Here is an 18,383-nt window from a genome sequence, read left to right on the forward strand (position 1 = left end):
CAGAGCCTGGTCCCTCCTCTGCCCCCTCCCTGCAGCCCCTGACACACCCTGGGGAGGGCCCTTCTCAGGCTCTGCTCTGGAGGCTGAACAGCCCCAGCTCCCTCAGCTTTCCTTGCTCCCAAGAGATGCTCCAGTCCCCTCCACATCCTTGTCACCCTGTCACGGAGCCAAGAGAACCTTCCCACCTGGGGTTGCTGGAGACAACACACTTGTTTTTCCTTCCTCCCCACAGCATTGCTGTGGTACTTTGCCTTGGTGTGTGGTGGAGATGGGATACAAGATCTAATCTTTAGTGATTAATCTTCTGAGCTGGTAAAGTACCAGGAGCTGCAGCTTTCCAAATATCCTGCCCTCCAATTACCTTTCCATGGCTGCCATTTGAGAATCATCATAGAATCCCCAAATGGTTTGGGTTGGAATGGACCTTTAAAAGCCACTGAGCCCCACTCCCCGCCATGGGCAGGGACACCTTCCACTAGAGCAGGTTTCTCAGAGCTCCTGTCCCACCTGGCCTTCAGAGAATCCCAGAATATGCCAAGCTGGAAGGCACCCACAAGGATCATCCAGTCCAACTCCTGGCCCTGCACAGGCCCATCCCCAAGAGTCACACCCTGTGTCTGAGAGCGTTGCCCAAACACTCCCTGAGCTCTGCCAGGCTTGGTGCCGTGACCATGAAGGATCCATAACCTCTGCTTTTCCTGCTTCCTTTCAGCCTGACCGGGAAGGAAGCCCTGACCCACTTCCCGTCACTGGGGCCCTCCCCGGGCTCTGCCCAGGGCAGGGTGCACGTCAAGCAGTGTGACCTGCTCCAGCTGTCCCGCAAGCAGAAGCGGCTGTGCCGGCGGGAGCCGGGCCTGGCCGAGACCCTGCGGGATTCCATCCGCCTCGGGATCATGGAGTGCCAGTTCCAGTTCCGCAGCGAGCGCTGGAACTGCAGCCTGGAGGGGAGGACCAGCCTGCTCAAGAGAGGTACAAGGTAGTTGGTTGGCAGGGAAACTCCCGGTGCTGCAGCCCCTGGAACGTCCATCTCAGATCAAGCCAAGGGGGTTTGATTGGCACCAGGGAGTGCCCAGAGTGCCCAGATCATCCATTTCACCCAGGAACGGGCGCGTTGGGCCCCTTTGCCGCAAAACAAGCTTTGTCCTCGTGTTTCCTGCAGGGTTTGTCATGCGTTGGAGAGTAGAAGGAAGTCGTCACCCTTGGCTTGTGGATTTTTGCTTGGAGTTCCCCGGGCTGAGCATCCTCCTCAGCTGGGAATCAGGGTGATACTGTGGGAAAAAGGGACAGTGCCTGATGTCAAGGGATGTTTTAAGAAAAAACTCTTTTTAGGTCTTCGGATATTTATATTTGTTATTCTCAGATACAAAACTTATACCTATTTTCTGTTTGTCAGCATGACTGTTTATACCTGCATTTCAGTGCAAGTTGTCAAATCTTTCCTAAGACTCCTTCCCATAAATCTGGAGTTTTTGTAGAAGTTCAGAGTGGACAGAAGAGCCATTGGCTTCTGTTTCCCAAAATGCTTTAGAGGAAGAAAATGTCCTTAAATTCTCTATTTGAGGTAGGAGGGAGCATAACAAATCCTTCAAATTATAAGAACTTGAGAAAAATAGAATTAAGACAGACACTGAAACCATTTCTTAGTAAAAGTATCTTTGCTAAACCTGTCCTGATCCAAACAAAGCCTCATTATGTGTTACCGACTTTCAGCCCTTCAATAAATTTTAGTGGCATTTACTAAACTTCATTCTTCAGAATTACTGAGTTTCAGTCCTTTAATAATATTTAGCAACTTAATTTTTTTTAAAAAGAGTCCAGACAAGCCAAAATTAAATTTGATGAAAATAAATGCAAATTTTAAGTAGCATTTGGATTGAAAATTTTTAACATTTTCATTTAAAATTATCAATTTTTATTATATTAAATATGAAGTTAATATTTTATTAAACCAGCACATACAGGGTCAGATTTACCTCATTGCAAGACTCTGTTGTGATTTTTTTTAGCACACGAAAGCAAATTTCTTTAGTTGAAGAAGCTGTTCGTGATCAGTTTGAGTGTTTTTCTGACACCTGCACCTTCATCAACCTCAAAGAACTTGAAAATGACAATTGAATAATCCTCCTCTTCAAATAGCTGCAAAACATTTCATTATCTGGCGGTGACAAGCCTTAACATTTCCAGGGACTCCTGACTGACAAAATAAAATATCACCTGTAATTTAAAACCTGTTTCGGCAGATGAGGAGAAGTGTTTGAAAACTTTTATTACACAATCTTAAGGCTCAAATGATGATTCAATACAGCAAAGTATGCTGGGTGCCCTTCCTGGGTGAGGGGACACTTGGTTGGGAGCAGTTGTTGGTTCTCATTTTCCTTCAGCTTCCAAAGGAGTTTGGTTCCTTCACAAAGAACAGGAACACTCTCAGCTGCCACTTTTGGTCTGTTTCTCACATTTCTTGGAAATCTCTTGGAAATTGTTGGTCAGACAATGGACTCCTTTTGCTGAAGTTGAAGAGTTTAGGAATGATCAAATCATTTGATAGCTCCATGGTCCCAGAGAAACCATAAAGAAAAATACACACTTTGAACAGTCTTTAAAGGTCTCACAAGTGCAAGAGAGGTCATGTCCTAGTGAGCTGTGAGGGGTGAAAAGCCACACTCAGTTGGCAGTCCCAAACTGCTGTGACTGATTTGGATCATCAATGTTTTTTCTGCTTCTAGAGATGGGGAAAACCCCAAAAAGACCAAGGGCTTTCTAGTCCTTGAAATGCCAGATTTATAGTCACAGTCTGCACTATTTGTTGTTCTGGATACTTCTCTGGATACAACTGGGAAACTCCCTTTGCATAACCTACCACTCCTCTGTGACCATTGTCACTTATGACAGCTGTTACTGTTCACTGATGCATGCAAAATCCTTCTGCACTCCTTCTCCACTTCCTTAAAAATCCATGGTAAGAGTTAGATTTAAAATGATTCTGGAGAGACATTTCAAGCCAACCTGTTGCATGGTGGCAGTTGGTGTCTTTGTAAAGCACTGATGGTTGTTTGGTGTCCCAGGAGTGCCATAAAGGTTGCTGGAGGTCAGGTAAACAGAATTTCATCTCAAACAAGATGGTGATTCAGGGAAGAGAAATAAAATTTGAGCAAAGAGTTCAAATGCAGGCACTCAAAAAAATCCTTCTTGGGAAATGAGCACTCTACAATCCTTCCATCCATCAGTCCATTTCTTGGCCTCATGCTGGATTCTTTGACCTTCAGGCAGTGGTTTCATTGATGTCATGAGGAATCTAGGAATGGTACAGCAGTGGAGTGGTAGCTCAGAGACGTGGAATTTCCACCATGGGAGATTTTGTGAACTCAGCTGGGGAAGACCTGAGCAGCTGGCACTGAGTTAGCCCTGTTTTGAGCAGGAGGTTGTGCTAAAGACCTTGAGAATCCTTCCATCCTAAATCTTTCTACAGTTCTTTTTTGATTGGTTGGTTGGTCTGTTGATGTGATTGTTTTCCCTCCTCCACTTGCTCTGAAACACTCACCTTCACTGTAGCACTGAAAAATCATTGCCCATGAACATCTTTCCTTTGGCAGAACCAGCCCATGGCTGAACTCCTCCTGTTATAGTTTTCCTTGTGGTCTGGAGCACACCACACTCAGAACAGTGGTGCCATTGCAGCAAACATCTCTCTGTATTTATAGGCTGCTGAGCTCAGAAATCCTCCCAGAGAGCTCAGGGGAGGACTTGGACCCGTGCAAGGTCCTACCAAGGGGGCTGGTTTGCTGCAGCATCTTGAAATTCCTTCTGTGCTGGATGTTTGCAACCAAACTGCCCAGCAAACACATCTCATGGAGATGTTCCCCCTTGCCCCAAGTGTCAGATTCCATTTGGTCCCAGTCAGTGGGGTCAGGGGAGTGACTCATCCCCAAAGCGGGTCCTGATAGCCCAGCATCGGCTCCAGGCTCCGCTGGCTCTGGTGACAGAGGGAGGAAGGATACCAGGACACATGGGGAAATCTCTCTCAGATCTTAAATCATGCTCCTTGGAGCTGATTGCTGCCCATTTGTGGTGTGTCCTACTGAAAATCCAGCTGCTGCTCTGTTGCATGTTGTTATTCCACAGGGGCTGAAGGACCTTTCAGTTCTCCCTTTACTCGCGTGATTTGTAAATTAACCATTAAATGGTGATCGATCCCTTAGGATAAAGAACGAGGAATCATTTCAGACTTTTTGGACAAGCATTTGGCAGCCTGGAGATGTTGAAGCTTTGTCTTAGGAGGAGGTGGGAGGGGTGGAGAAGGAGATGATTTGAAAGCCTGCTTGGTATGTGCAGTCCTTGCTGTCTGCAGTGGCCTGACCACAAGCCACGGTCTCTGATTTCCAGTGGGCTGAGAGCTGGCCAGCACTTCCATGGAGTGCCACAGGATAACCAAAGCATTGCTGGTCAGAAATAGCTGGAGCAGTGTGGTGTTCCACAGAGCCAGATTTAGCAGGGGCTGAGGAGCTGCCGGGGACTGCTGCCTTCACATGGTATGGGAAAGGCCTTCTGGAATGTTCTCCTTGCTTCTGGGATCAGTGTGTCAGAGAGGAAACTGGGAATCTGGTAAACATTTGGAGATTGGCTTCTGGAATGATTTAACAGGTTTAGGATCTCAAATATATTTCACCCCCTCTTAGCTCCTTCTCTGGTGTGGGTTGGCCACTGTTGAAAATGTGTGAGCACCATGTTGCTGTCCATAGTCTGTAGTGGCTGCGTCCCACACCAGCTTTTCTAAAACTTTTGATGGATTTGGTGACATCCTTTCATTGTTTTTCCAGTACCCTGAGAAATTTTGTAGAGCATCATCAACCAGAGAGACTAATTGCAAATTATTGTCCCAGTGCTTACAGCGACCAAGATGGTGAGGCAGGAAGGAGTTGGTTGGTTGATCTCCTTATCTCCTCCATATTTTGACTCTCCCCTCATGTCCATACTGTTGCTGGATCTTTATCTGCAATTCTGCAATTCCAAAGAGCTCCTATGGAGTGTGTATTGAAGCTGGTAATGCAGCCTCTCCACTGTGCTCATGGTCAGTCACACTTCTCATTCTTCTTGCTGACAACTGTCAGGAGAGCTCTGTGTCCTGTTCTCGGGTCACATTTGTGGTGGTGTTACTCAGATGTCAGCAGTCAGTGGCCTGATCTCTTATTACAACTTGATGGGAATTCTTTGAGGGAACATAATAAGGGAAAGATCTGAGGGTGGACTTGGTGAATTCTAGAGGTGAATTCCAACCTCTGCTCCAAGCAGGTAACTGTAAATCTAGATCAAGTCTCTGTGGTTGTCTCTCTCTCTTCCATTATTGGGGTAAACAGATTTTCCTTCTGATGTGGAAGGAAATTCGGAATTTTCCCATGTGGAATATTTGTTTGCTTCAATGTGTTTTCCTCCTTGCAATGTACCACCACTCTATTTCTCATAAACCAATTTTTTTCTATATTGGCTGATCTTACCCATTCCTGCACGTAGAGCTGTTGATCAGTCACCTGTCTCTCTTCCTTGCACTAATTCCTAAATTGTGGACTTGTTAAACAATTTCTCATTAATAGTTTTCTTTTCTACAAATGAACTGCTGAAAGAATATTACGATTATCCCCAGGATTGAATAGACAAAGAGGTAAATATAAATGAGTAAATAAACTATTTTGGGGTTTAGGTCAGGTTTGTGTCAATCCGAGTTTCCAGAACTTCTGTGGAGCTCCTGGGTGTCGTATCAATATTCCCATTCCTGTCTGATCTCACATCTCCAGGCTGAATTTCCATTCAGTCCCTGTACTTTGTTTCCTGGTTAAATGTCCTGGTGTGCCATGGTCACACCACAACCTCAGGGATTGTAACCAATCCTGAGAAGCCTCCTCTGGGAGGAGAACAGCTTCAGAACACAACCCTACAGTCACTGGGAGTGGATCATTTACAAGGAATTCAGAAACCCCACTCCCATGTGGGAGAGTTGTCCTTCTTGCCAAGATGTCCTTCAACATGCAACCCTTGCCAGCCAAACTACACGTGATCTTTCCATGGGAAATACCACGACAGCCCCAATGAAAAACATGTTTGAGTAACAGGCCAGATTTTAAAAATATTTTCCCAGTCTCTACTCCATATTTGCTGATTTTGGGCCACCCCATGATTTCGGTGGCAGTCTCTATTCACACCCCTCAGCCCGTGGGGAGGGTGAGCACAAACGGAGTTTCACGGCTGTCGCTTTTTGCAGTTGGATGTTTTCCCACCCCTCCCTTGATCCATGAGTGGTGTCCTGTCCATGTCACAGAGTCACAGAATATGTTGAGTTGGAAGAGACCCACAAGGATCATTGGGTGCAGCTCCTGGCCCTGCACAGGCCCATCCCCAGGAGTCACAGCCTGTGCCTGAGAGTGTCATCCAAACACTCCTGGAGCTCTGGCAGCCCTAGTGCTCTGCCCACTGCCCTGGGGAGCCTGGTCAGTGCCCAGCCACCCTCTGGGGGAAGAGCCTTTTTCTAAAATCCAACCTGACCCTGCCCTGACACAACTCCAGGCCGTTCCCTGGGTCCTATCCCTGGTCACACAAAGCAGAGCTCAGGGCCTGCCCCTCCTCTGCCCCTCCCAAGGAAGTTGTATGGAACCAGTCACAGCCATGGGGTGAGACTGGGGTGTCACTACACCAGTTACTTCAAACACGATGTGGAGCTTCTCTGATAGAGTGGTGTGCAAGTAAAGCGTTTAATCTCTTTGTATTTATAATTAATGTAATTATTGTGCTTAGTTTTTCAGTCCATGCACAATCAGGACAACCAGTGAGGTGGCTGAATACCATATTTTACCTTTTCTGCTTCTACCCTCTCCCTGTCCTTCTCGTGTGCAGGTTTTAAGGAGACTGCCTTCCCATCTGCCATGTCCCGTGTCCCTCACACACTCGCTGGGTTTTGTGCCTTTGTATCTGTGATTATTGTGCTTGGCTTTAGTCATGAGGAGTCAGGAGAGCCAGTGAGGGAGTCTTCAACCTTTTTATTACTTTGCCTTTCCTGCTCTTGCCGTTTCCTAATCCTTGTCCCACAAAGGTTTTAAGGAGACTGCCTTCCCCTCTGCCCCGTCCTCCGTGTCCCTCGCTGGGTTTTGTCTCTTTGTGTTTACAATTGTCGTGCTTTGTTTTAGTCCATGGACAGTCAGGAGAACCAGTAGAGGTGGCTGAACACCTTACCTTGTTCCTACCCTGTCCCAATCACAGAATCACAGAATCAGAGAACATGCTGAGTTGGAAGGGACCCATCAGGATCATCGGGTCCAACTCCTGGACACTCCAAGAGTCACATCATGTGCCTGAGAGCATTGTCCAAACGCTTCTTGAACTCTGTCAGGCTTGGTGCTGTGACCACTTCCCTGGAGAGCCTGTTCAGTGCCCAATCACCCTCTGAGTGAAGAACCATTTTCTAATATCCAACTTAAACCTCCCCCAACTCAGCTTCATGCTGTTTCCTCGAGTCCTGTCACTGGTCACAGGAGTGAAGGTATAGGTACCTGCCCCTCTGCTTCCCCTCATGAGGATGTTGAAGACACCAATGAGGTCTCCCCTTAGTCTTCTCTTCTCTGGGCTATTTTTATCCTCTAGAAGTCCAAGGTTGCAGAAGAAATCCAGACTAGCCGTTAGTTCAATCAGCACACAGGAAACAACAAGCAAGAACAGCACCCGGTGTGGGCTTGGTTTAGTTTTTGGGTTTTTCTTTTTAGATTTGTTCTTGTTTTTGAAACTTCCACACCCAGATTACCCATTTTGCTCACCTAAGCAGCACAGCTAAGCAGTGTTTTTGTCCCGTGCAGGTTTTAAGGAGACGGCTTTCCCGTACGCCGTGTCCTCGGTGGCCCTCACGCACTCATTGGGTTTTGTCTCTTTGAGTTTATAATTGTCGTGCTTTGTTTTAGTCCATGGACAGTCAGGAGAGCCAGTAGAGGCGGCTGAACACCTTACCCTGCTCCTACCCTGTCCCAATGCAGGTTTCAAGGAGACGGCCTTCCTGTACGCCGTGTCCTCGGCGGCCCTGACGCACTCGCTGGCGCGGGCCTGCAGCGCGGGGCGCATGGAGCGCTGCACGTGCGACGACTCCCCGGGGCTGGAGAACCGCAAGGCCTGGCAGTGGGGGGTCTGCGGGGACAACCTCAAGTACAGCACCAAGTTCCTCAAGAAGTTCCTGGGGCAGAAGAGGATCGGCAAAGACCTGCGGGCCAAGGTGGACATCCACAACACCAACGTGGGCATCAAGGTGAGGACCCGCACCGGCAGGGTGGGAGTGACCTCAGGTCTTCTAACCCATCCCCAACTGAGGCTGTTTGTGAGGGGGGTATTCCCTGCCCCTGCTCACAAACAACAGTGCCTCTGTCTGTGTGTCCTGGCAGTAAGAACTCCCTGGAAAGTCTCCTGAACTCTGGTGTGAGGAGCTGCATGTTGACAGGCAGAGGAGCATCCTGTATCCTCTGGTGGTACCAGGGGCTGCGTGACAGCAACACACAGCCCAGGAAGAGCTGTAACATTCAGTGGTTGAGTGACTCCATGGGCTGTGCCACAGCCACAGGGAGCTCTGTGAACAGCCAGAGCTTCAGAGCTGATGGGATGTGTAAGGCAGAGTAAGGGCTGACACTCTTGAGGTCAATTATGAGTCTGCTGGTGACTTGCTGTGGAACTCGTGATGTCACAGGTTTGGGTCAGGGAGACCATTAGACTGAACATTTTGGCCTCTGTTGGCATTATTGGCCTCCATATTTGGCCTCTACAGGCTACTGGCTTATCACTGTTTCCCATTTCCTGAGTCCAGTTCATTGTTCGATCAGAGCACTGTCTGCATTTGAATATACCATGCTGGATACTATTTTGGATTTTTTTTTTTTTGTTTTTTTTTACTCCTACTGGGCCAAATAGGCTTAGGAAGAACTTATTTGGTATTCAACTGTTTGTTCTCATTCGAGCTTTCCACTCATTGGCTCACCAGTCTACTCTGTAGCCATCCCTGTGCTTCATTTTTTTTTTAAACTACTATTACTTTTTCCCTCATAAAATAGAAATAATACTAATAAAACTGAAGTCCTTGCAGGCTGTCTGTGCTCTGAGGTTCTGCCTCTGCCCAGAACTAGGCTCAGATAAAGTCCACCACTTCATCATCTCCCATGGCACACTCCTGGAAAAGCTGCAGCCCATGGCTTGGACAGGGGCACTCTGTGCTGGGTTAGGAACTGGCTGGAGGGCCGAGCTGAGAGTGGTGGGAATGGTGCTGCATCCAGTTGGGATCCGGTCACCAGTGGTGTCCCCCAGGGATCAGTGCTGGGCCCAGTTCTGTTTAATATCTTTATTGATGATCTGGATGAGGGGATCAAGTCCACCATTACCAAATTTGCAGATGACACCAAGCTGGGGGGGAGTGTTGATCTGCTGGAAGGCAGGAGGGCTCTTCAGGGGGACCTGGACAGACTGGAGAGTTGGGCTGATTCCAATGGGATGAGGTTCAACAAGGCCAAGTGCTGGGTCCTGCACTTTGGCCACAACAACCCCCTGCAGCCCCACGGGCTGGGGACAGAGTGGCTGGAGAGCAGCCAGGCAGGAAGGGAGCTGGGAGTGGGGATGGACAGGAAGCTGAACATGAGCCAGAGTGTGCCAAGGCAGCCAAGAAGGCCAATGGATCCTGGCCTGGCTCAGGAAGAGTGTGGCAGCAGGAGCAGGGAAGTGATTCTTCTCCTGTGCTCAGTGCCGGTGAGGCCACACCTCGAGTGCTGTGTCCAGTTCAGGGCCCCTCAGTTCAGGAAGGACATTGAGGTCCTGGAGCAGGTGCAGAGAAGAGCAACGAGGCTGGGGAAGGGACTGGAGCACAAGTGCTGTGAGGAGAGGCTGAGGGAGCTGGGGTTGTTGAGGCTGGAGAGGAGAAGGCTCAGGGGAGACCTCCTCACTCTCTACAACTCCCTGACAGGAGGTTGTAGCCAGGTGGGGGTTGGGCTCCTCTCCCAGGAAGCAGCAGTAGGACAAGAGGGCATGGTCTTAAGCTGTGCCAGGGGAGGTGTAGGTTGGATATTAGGAAGAAATTTTTTACAGAGAGGGTAATCAGATATTGGAATGGGCTGCCCAGGGAAGGGATGGATTAACCATCCCTGGAGGTTTTTAAGATGAGACTGGATGTGGCATCAGTGCCATGGGCTGGGAACCACGGCAGTGTTGGGTCAAGGGTTGGACTTGATGATCTCAGAGGTCCTTTCCAACCCAGCTGATCCTATGATTCTTTGATTCTATGATTCTGTGATTCTATGATTCTATGATTCTCCTCCTCCTCAGGCGGTGAAGAACGGCCTGAAAACCACGTGCAAGTGCCACGGCGTGTCGGGCTCCTGCGCCGTGCGGACGTGCTGGAAGCAGCTCTCGCCCTTCCACGAGATCGGGCGGCTGCTGAAGCTTCGCTACGACGACGCCGTCAAGGTGTTCAGCACCACCAACGATGCCGTGGGGCACTCGGAGCTGGCCGGGCCCCCCCGGCACGGGCAGTCCCCTCGGCTGCCCCCGGCCCCCCGCGCCACCGACCTCGTGTACGTGGAGGACTCGCCCAGTTTCTGCCGCCCCAGCAAATACTCGCTGGGCACCGCGGGGAGGACCTGCTCCAGGGAGGGCAACTGCGACAGCATGTGCTGCGGGAGAGGCTACAACACCCAGAGCAGGCTGGTCACCTTCTCCTGCCACTGCCAGGTGCAGTGGTGCTGCTACGTGGAGTGCCAGCAGTGCATGCAGGAGGAGGTGGTGTACAGCTGCAAACAGTAGGGGCAGGATGAGGCCGGGGGAGCTGTCGGGAGACAGAGACACCATTCTCTGCTGCGGGGTGAGGGCAAAGGCCAGCACCAGAAACGTGCAGTGCTCCTATGTCCTCAGCGTTGGCATCCTGCAGCCCAGGGAGAGCCCCTGCAGGAGCAGGGGAAACCAGAGGTTTTGTCAGGTGTCAGATCAGGAAGGAGGAATGGAGGGGGGGGAATGTGGGACAGCAGAAACACTGAAACAGTGACATATATCTCTCTTGAGTTAAAATTTTTACTCTTCAGGAATATCGTCCTCCTCCATCCCTCAGGTGCACTTATTTTGGGGTGGTGACGTTGAGATACTGAGGGCTTGTGCCCTGGTTCCTGGAGAGGAGAGAATTAAGGGACTGAGGAGGCAGTAAAACCAGAGATTGGATCCTGATGCAGCAGGGACAACCGTGTTCCTGCACCAAGGCAAAAAGACTCTGGCAGCAGGGGATTCCCAGTGCTGTTCCCGGGAGCTGGTTGGATCCTTTCTGCTGTGAACTCAAAGACACACTGCTGAACAGCCTCATTTTGGTGCAAGAGTTGTGCCTCAGAAGTACCAGTTTACAAACAAATGGAGCTCGTGTCCATCATCTTCCAGGTCTGTAGTTTGGACATTTGATTCCAAGGGGATTTTAACCACATTTTAACTTTGCTGTACACAGGAGCCGGGAACTGCCTCTGTGGCAGTGGATGTGTCACAGGAGGGCTGTGAAGTTCCCCATCTGCAGCCTCACAGGGGGGATTTTGTGGTGGTGGATCCAGGGTGGTGGTGCCAATTATACATCTCTCTTCCCCCTCTCCCCCAGTCAATCAATCAATCAATCAATCAATCAATCAATCAATCAATCACCTTCTTGTCTTGTGTGCACCACTCTCTGCCTGGTGCCCGAGGTGTGTCACATCCCACAGCCCTGCCCTGTGCTAATGACAGGTAAAAGTTCTGAAAGGGAATTAGGAACCACAGGAATTTGGGCATCTGAAGAATTTGCAAGTCATGAGATGACAATCTCTGACCTGAGAAATTGGATCTATCCACACACTGCATCTGCCATGGCAGAAGGTGACCTGGGGGAGAGAGCACAGTCTGTTACAGTCTATATAGACTTTAAGCCGTGTTTTCCTAGTTGACTTTAAGTTGAACACAATAGAAACAGCCTATTTAGTCTCTTTGGCTGTGGTTTACAGAGCAATTTTGGGAATGGCAATGAGGCATCCCCTGATCTAGCCCCCAGGTAAATGTGTGTGTGGCACAACCTCTCTGGGTGATCAGCTCTATGACAGTGTATTTTCCTACTCCAGGGGTTTTCCTGGCTAATCCTGCAGCAGCAGCAGAGTGTTCCTACTGTGAGCAGCTCTGGATTGTCCCTGAGATAACAAAGCTGCTGTGTGTGCTCAGTCTTGGCAATGGGGATAAACCAGCCAGAGTGGTGCTGCAAGGAATGTGGAAATCCTTGAGCTCAGATCCAGGTTCACTGGCAAGGGAACGGGTGAAGGTGCTGGTTTGGGTTGTCTAGACGGGCTCATCCATAGGGTGAGCTTTCCACGGGATTGGGTTCTCCTGGGAGGTGTTGAGATGCCAGCTATGTGCTCCAGCTCTGAAGTGTGGATCTCCTGGACTCAGCTGTTCATTCACAGCTGTTGGAACAGCCCCTTCTCAGGGAGGAGTGTGTGCCCACACCTTGAACTGTTTGCCCCTTTATTTTTTACAACTCTGTTTGATTTCTGCTCCCTGAGGTGCTGGAACAGAACTGTCTCAGAGCAGATCTGGCTGTTCAGAGGCCACCAAGACCTTCCCTTTCCCCAGATACAGGTCTTTTAAAGGGTTTATTCCTTTTTATCCCCTTTCTGGCTCAAGTTGACTTAAACTGAATTAAAGTATTTATGACAGACATAATACTGCAAATAGGCTTAATTAGCCTTATTTTTTTTACCTCCTAAATACCCAAGAGCAGACCGTATGTTGCTTTTAATCCTTTTGGAGTTGAAATCTTCCCATGGGTCTCAGTGTTGGGCACTCAATGAAAAAGCTTCCAAATGAGCTAAAATTAGCATCATAGGTGAAGTGACCAAGGAACTCACTCTGCTCTACACTACTGATCCCAAACCCTCTGCCCCACAGACCTCTGGGCTTGTCCAGCATCAGAGAGAAAGGGAATATCCCACCACAGGGATCCCATTTGGGGATCCCATGGCATTATATGGATCTTTCCCATTTAAACAGGGACTGGGACTCACTGGAAGGAGGGAGAAGCACAGCTGGATCCCATTCTTTGGGAAGCAAGTGGAGGAGACACCACTCTGCCCTCTTGCTTTTATCAAAGCTGCACTTGAGCAGTTCAACAGGAGTTGCTGAATAAAAACTGGGCAAAAAGATATTTCAGAGGAAAATTAAGTTTCTTCATGCGCCAAAGGGGACTTTGGGGCCTGAAGCTCCTTGCCTTGCATGGCTCAGAGCTGCTTAAGGCAGGGGGAATATGGAGAAGACCTAAGGAATGGTTCATTCTCTGGTACCCCTGGGGTGGGTTTGGGCTCTGTGGAATATGGAGGTTTGGCATTGGGCTGAAGTAGATTTGGCTGTTAAGCCAGGTCTGGACAGGATGTCTGATGGTCCCACCTTTGCTCTGCCAGGTTAACTCAGAGCCCATTTCTACCCCAGGTAGCACAGCCTTGCTCAGTCTGGGAACCAGACAATGAACACTGATGGGAAATAAAGAATTTAAAATGCCCCATTTGAGGGCTGGGGAAAAGACTGGAGCATACTTTGGGTTTGAGGCAACACTAGTGTCAGTCCTTTTGGTGTCCTTAGCACTAAGTGTTTTAGGAATGATGATCTGGATAAAGGAGTGACAGAGTTTGCTTGAGGCAGATACCTTGGTGGTTTTGCTTGTTTGCTTTTTCATGCAGTTGTCCAGGGCTGTTTTATCACCCAAACTTGAGGTTAATTGGGTTGATATTCCAAAATGTGATTTACTTCAACTGACAGCAGTGGGAGTCTCTGTGTGATCAGGGAGAAAACCTGGGTCTGTTTGTTGGTATCCTTAGCTTGAATTGTATTTTCTTCCTAGCCAAGACCAAGCATCATCTTCAGCAAAGCTCTTCTGCCACCTCCTGGAGATCTGGGCTGTGAAGACCTTGGGTCTCCATGGGGTCCTGTGGGAGCTCTTTAATTGTGCTGCACACCCCACAATGTCTGGCAAATCCAGGGGATTTGGTTACATGTGCAAATTGCTGGAATGAAGATACAAGGAGATCTCATTGGAGTCTTTACATGGGAATCTTTACAGCAGCAAAGGTGAAAGCTTATACAGTATAAAAAAAACCCTTTTCCAAGTGCAAATGTACCTCAGTGACTACTGATGGGAAAAATCTGAACTGCACATGCTGTTCCGTGGAGTGTCCTGGTTTGGGTTGAATCCTTTCCTCTGTGCCTGAGAGCCAAATAACCTGAGGACAGCCACAGCCCCACTACTCCAAACTGCCTGGGGCCCTCCCTGCACACACGAGGGCTATGCTGCACACACAGGCCAGTCCCTGTCCTTGTCCTGGTGCCTGTCTCTGTGTGCAGCTCCTAGGCCAGCATTTATTGCCTCTCCTGGTGTGTTTTGGTGCTGGGCTTGGTAGTCATGGATCCCTGCATGAGGGAAATAGCCATCCATTATCATCCATCTGTCATCCATCCATCCATCCATCCATCCATCCATCCATCCATCCATCCATCATCCATCCATCATCCATCCATCCATCCATCCATCCATCCATCCGTCCATCCATCCATCCATCCATTCATCCATCCATCATCCATCCATCCATCCGTCCATCCATCCATCCATCCATCCATCCATCCATCCATCCGTCCATCCATCCATCCATCCATCCATCCATCCATCATCCATCCATCCATCCGTCCATCCATCCATCCATCCATCCGTCCACCTCCATCAGTCACACTTCTACAAGGGCCTGCAGGGACAGGACACAGGGAATGGCTTCCCACTGCCAGAGGCAGGGTTAGATGGGATATTGTGAAGGAATTCTTCCCTGTGAGGGGGGTGAGGCCCTGGCACAGGTTGCCCAGAGAAGTTGTGGCTGCCCCAGCCCTGGAAGTGTCCAAAGCCAGGTTGGAGGGGGCTTGGAGCAACTGGGCTAGTGGAAGGTGTCCCTGCCCATGCCCTGGATGAGCTTTAAGGTCCCTTCCAACCCAGCCATCCTGAGATTCTATAAAAAGTTTTGCTGAGCTGTGTCCCATTTCTGGTGTTTTTGGACTCCACCATCCCCAGGTGCTGAACCTGCTTGGGAAGGAATCACACACCAGGAGGCTGCCCCACGTAACAATCCTACACCAGTAATTCCTGGAGGCTGATCCAGGGATCCATGGAACATTGGTGCTGGCATGGCAGGGCAGTGCTGGGGGCAAGGGGGCTTTATTACATCAACAAAAAGGGCCATGCAAGCCAAAAACCATTAATGAGTGGAGTAACAACCCCCAGTCATGCAACAGTCATTTCTTCACCCTCAGGCATCTTGTGTCAGACTGGGAGGCTGATTTGCAACAATAGAATATGTCACTTGAAAAAAAAGGGCTGTGCTTTAAGGGAAACAAACCTTTTGTCTACCTCAAGATGTACAAGGTGTGTGACAAGAAGTATGGATGTTATTTATATCTCTTGTATTTTCTCTAGAAGGAAAATGGTGCTGTGGGTTTTAAGTTGCATTACAGTCCTGCTTGTACCTTAATTTTTATATAATCCTTTTGATTATAATACGCTTATTTGTGTTGTTCAGTGTTGCACAAGTGTCTGCTCTGCTGGTGTTCTTTTCAGTCAATAAATACCAGTTGTTTTCTAAGAATGTACATTTCTACCTTAAAGGAACATCCCTGGGACATACCTTTGAATAACCCCATCCCTCCATGGACACAGTGACATTATTCCTTTAGTTCTTCTTTCCCCACACCTACAGAAGGTAACTGGAAATGCCCATTTCTGCCCACTCAACCAGTTGGGCTGAGCTCAGGTGCGTTTGCACTAAGGGAATGTGACACTGGTGACCAAACCTCATCCAGAACGTGTCAGTGGCACGTTTCCTGTGGCAGCAAAACCACCCACGTTGTGTCCCTGGGTGCTCTGTCCCCTGGCCAGTGCCTGTGTGTCAGCTCTTGGGATGTGATGCCTTGTGGAACTTGGGAACTGGGCTGATGGAACTGGAGCAGGAGCTGCTCATCCTCACAGCTGTGACTCCAGGCTGCCCTGTGCTCTCCAGCTCTCCCTGGGGACACAAGGCAGGTTATCTGAGGGAAGCCTGTGGATGTGCAGAGGAACACCAGCTCGTTTGCAGGGAGGGGTGTTGGAGATGGCCTCGTGCTGCAGTGGTGTCCTTGCCCTTCATCCTGGGCACACAGGACCTGCTGGCTCTGGCAGCCCCGAGCAGTGGCTGGGAATGGGTTTCCCAGGTGATCCCACACAGCTCCTCCAGACCCTGGTCTGTCTCCAGGCCATCAGGGCATGGGGACACCTCATCTCTTTGTTGTGGTGCTCAACATGACCACAGGGCCAGAGGAAGGGCCTTGGCCACGGGCTGTGCCTGAGGCCCAAGCCAAGCTGAGTGCGGTCAAGGGCTGTGTCTGAGCTCAGCACATCCATGTCCAGCGTGTGCCACTGCCCAGAGCTGCCCATCGTGGCTCCAACAGAGCCACTTCACACTGTGGTTTGTTTCTGCTCGGGATCCTGTCACTCCATCCCTCCTTCCCCACCAGTTCAATCCTCCACACAGAACTCCTGAGTTCCTGTTCTGGGCTGTCAGGAGGGAACACGCTGCTGCTCAGCCCTGGAGGTGCACACAGGGCTGCCCAGCTCCTTGGGACATACCCCGTGGAAGTGGGTGAGGAGTACCACTCAGAGGAGTTGGCCTCTCCTGGGTAAAACTTCCCAGTGCACCGGGGATGAGCAGTAATTCAAGACACTCGGGGGTCCTCTCCCAACCCTCTGTCCTAACCCACCCTTCTGGTTCTACTCTATTTTTCCCTGATGTCTCCCAAGCTCTGCCCAGATTGTCACCCAGACTGTGTATGATTGTCACGCAGGCCATGTCTCCTGCTTCCCAGGAGAGCTAAAGCAAGCAGTGCCTCTCTGTGGATGGGCTACTCCAGGCCAGGAGCACTTTCTTGGGGCTTGGCTGAGGCAAAGGGGAGCAGATCCAGCTCTGGCTGGGAATGTCTGTCTGTCACAGGGCATGAGGGTTCCCAGGAGTGTCCTGTTTCCCCCCCAAAACACCACTACTGAAATGGGATAACTGGATAGACCCTGGAGGTTCAAGGAGAGCCCCACAGACCCCATGGATTGGCTTCTTCAGCTGCTGCTTTGATGAACATCAAGTGGCCTCCTGGGCACATGCTGGTCATGGCCTTTCTTGGGGCTTGTTTTGCACCCCAAGTTGTCCCCAGTTAATTTACTCCTGCCCAGTGAGGCAGCGGGACAGACTTAACCCCCTGGGTGCATGAAGAGTGCTGGCTTTTTTGGGCAGACTCTTAATAGAGCCCCTCCCCACTGCCTTAGGAAGCAGCAGTGGCTCCAGGCTCTTCTGGATGTTCAGAACACAGCATGAGGACAAAAAATCAGCCCTGAGAGGGATCAGGAAGAGATGCTGAGGGGAGACAGGCTTTGCCTGTGTGATGGGGCTGAACTTTCCCACTGGGTCACCTTAAGCCCAACCTTAGAGGCTGCTTTTGCCTCTCAGCTGTGCCAGGGCACCAAAAGGCAAAAGGGCCTGGGCCAGGGCCAGAAACCTCGAGTCTGGCTGTGAGAGGGAACGGGCCTAGAAGGAAAGGTGTCCCATCCTTCCTCAGCAGTGTCAGGCAGCACAAACCTGGGCACACAAGGGCCAGCCAAGCCCCAGGAAGGAAGGTCATGTTTCTGAGCTCATCTGTCCCTGGGCTGATGGTGATGGGAGGAATTTGTTTTCTCACAGGGGTTGTGTGTGCCCTGGGTGGGGGCAATGAAGCCTCCTCGTGCTGCCTGTTACTGTGGCAGTGGGATTACAGTGTCATGGGAAAGAGCTCCTGGCAAACGAAGCCAGTGGGATCTGGTTCAGTTGTGTGGCTGGGCTGAAAATCCTGCCCCTGCTGGGTGGGGAAAAGCTGGACCACTGGGGCTGGGCAGGGCTCCTGTGCTCTGGGAGATGGGCTTGGTTTGGGGCAGACACGCTGTGGTGGCTCACAGCCACCCCTGCCATCCCTCTCCCAGGCAGTGGAGACCTCCAAGGAGTTCTTTGAAGGCACAGCTCTCTCACCAGGCAGGAGAACAGCAGGAGCCTGGACATAGAAAAGGCTTTTAAGGTCCCTTCCAGCCTTTCTGTGATTCTATGAAAAAGCACGGGGTAGTTTGCAAGTCACACCTTAGATATGGGAAATACTGGAAATACCTTGAGGGATCAGTGTCTTCCAGGTCAGTTTGCTTTCCTGAGCAGCATCACAGGTGACCAAGGTCCCATTGTTTTGGGGGAGCAGCAGCTCTGTGGAAACAATTAATAAATAGCACAAATCACAGTCCTGTTTCATGTGAAGGGTAA

General features: G+C 50.0%; 1 protein-coding gene across 1 annotated transcript; it reads left to right on the forward strand.

Moving 5' to 3' along the window:
* Positions 1-719: 719 nt before the first annotated feature.
* WNT9B (Wnt family member 9B) lies at positions 720-10,800 on the forward strand. The gene is made up of 3 exons (XM_017838110.1): positions 720-969; positions 8,007-8,272; positions 10,324-10,800. The coding sequence occupies exons 1-3, from the start codon at positions 894-896 to the stop codon at positions 10,798-10,800; spliced, it is 819 nt and encodes a 272-aa protein (XP_017693599.1). The 5' UTR covers positions 720-893.
* Positions 10,801-18,383: the final 7,583 nt, after the last annotated feature.

Source organism: Lepidothrix coronata, unplaced genomic scaffold, assembly GCF_001604755.1.
Source record: "Lepidothrix coronata isolate B3197 unplaced genomic scaffold, Lepidothrix_coronata-1.0 Scaffold324, whole genome shotgun sequence".
Lineage (NCBI taxonomy): Eukaryota > Metazoa > Chordata > Aves > Passeriformes > Pipridae > Lepidothrix > Lepidothrix coronata.

Coding starts and splice junctions, on each gene's coding strand:
- WNT9B (XM_017838110.1), top strand. CDS start 894: ATGGAGTGCCAGTTCCAGTTCCGCAGCGAGCGCTGGAACTGCAGCCTG. Junction 970..8,006: donor GACCAGCCTGCTCAAGAGAG/GTACAAGGTAGT, acceptor GTCCCAATGCAG/GTTTCAAGGAGACGGCCTTC. Junction 8,273..10,323: donor ACACCAACGTGGGCATCAAG/GTGAGGACCCGC, acceptor CCTCCTCCTCAG/GCGGTGAAGAACGGCCTGAA.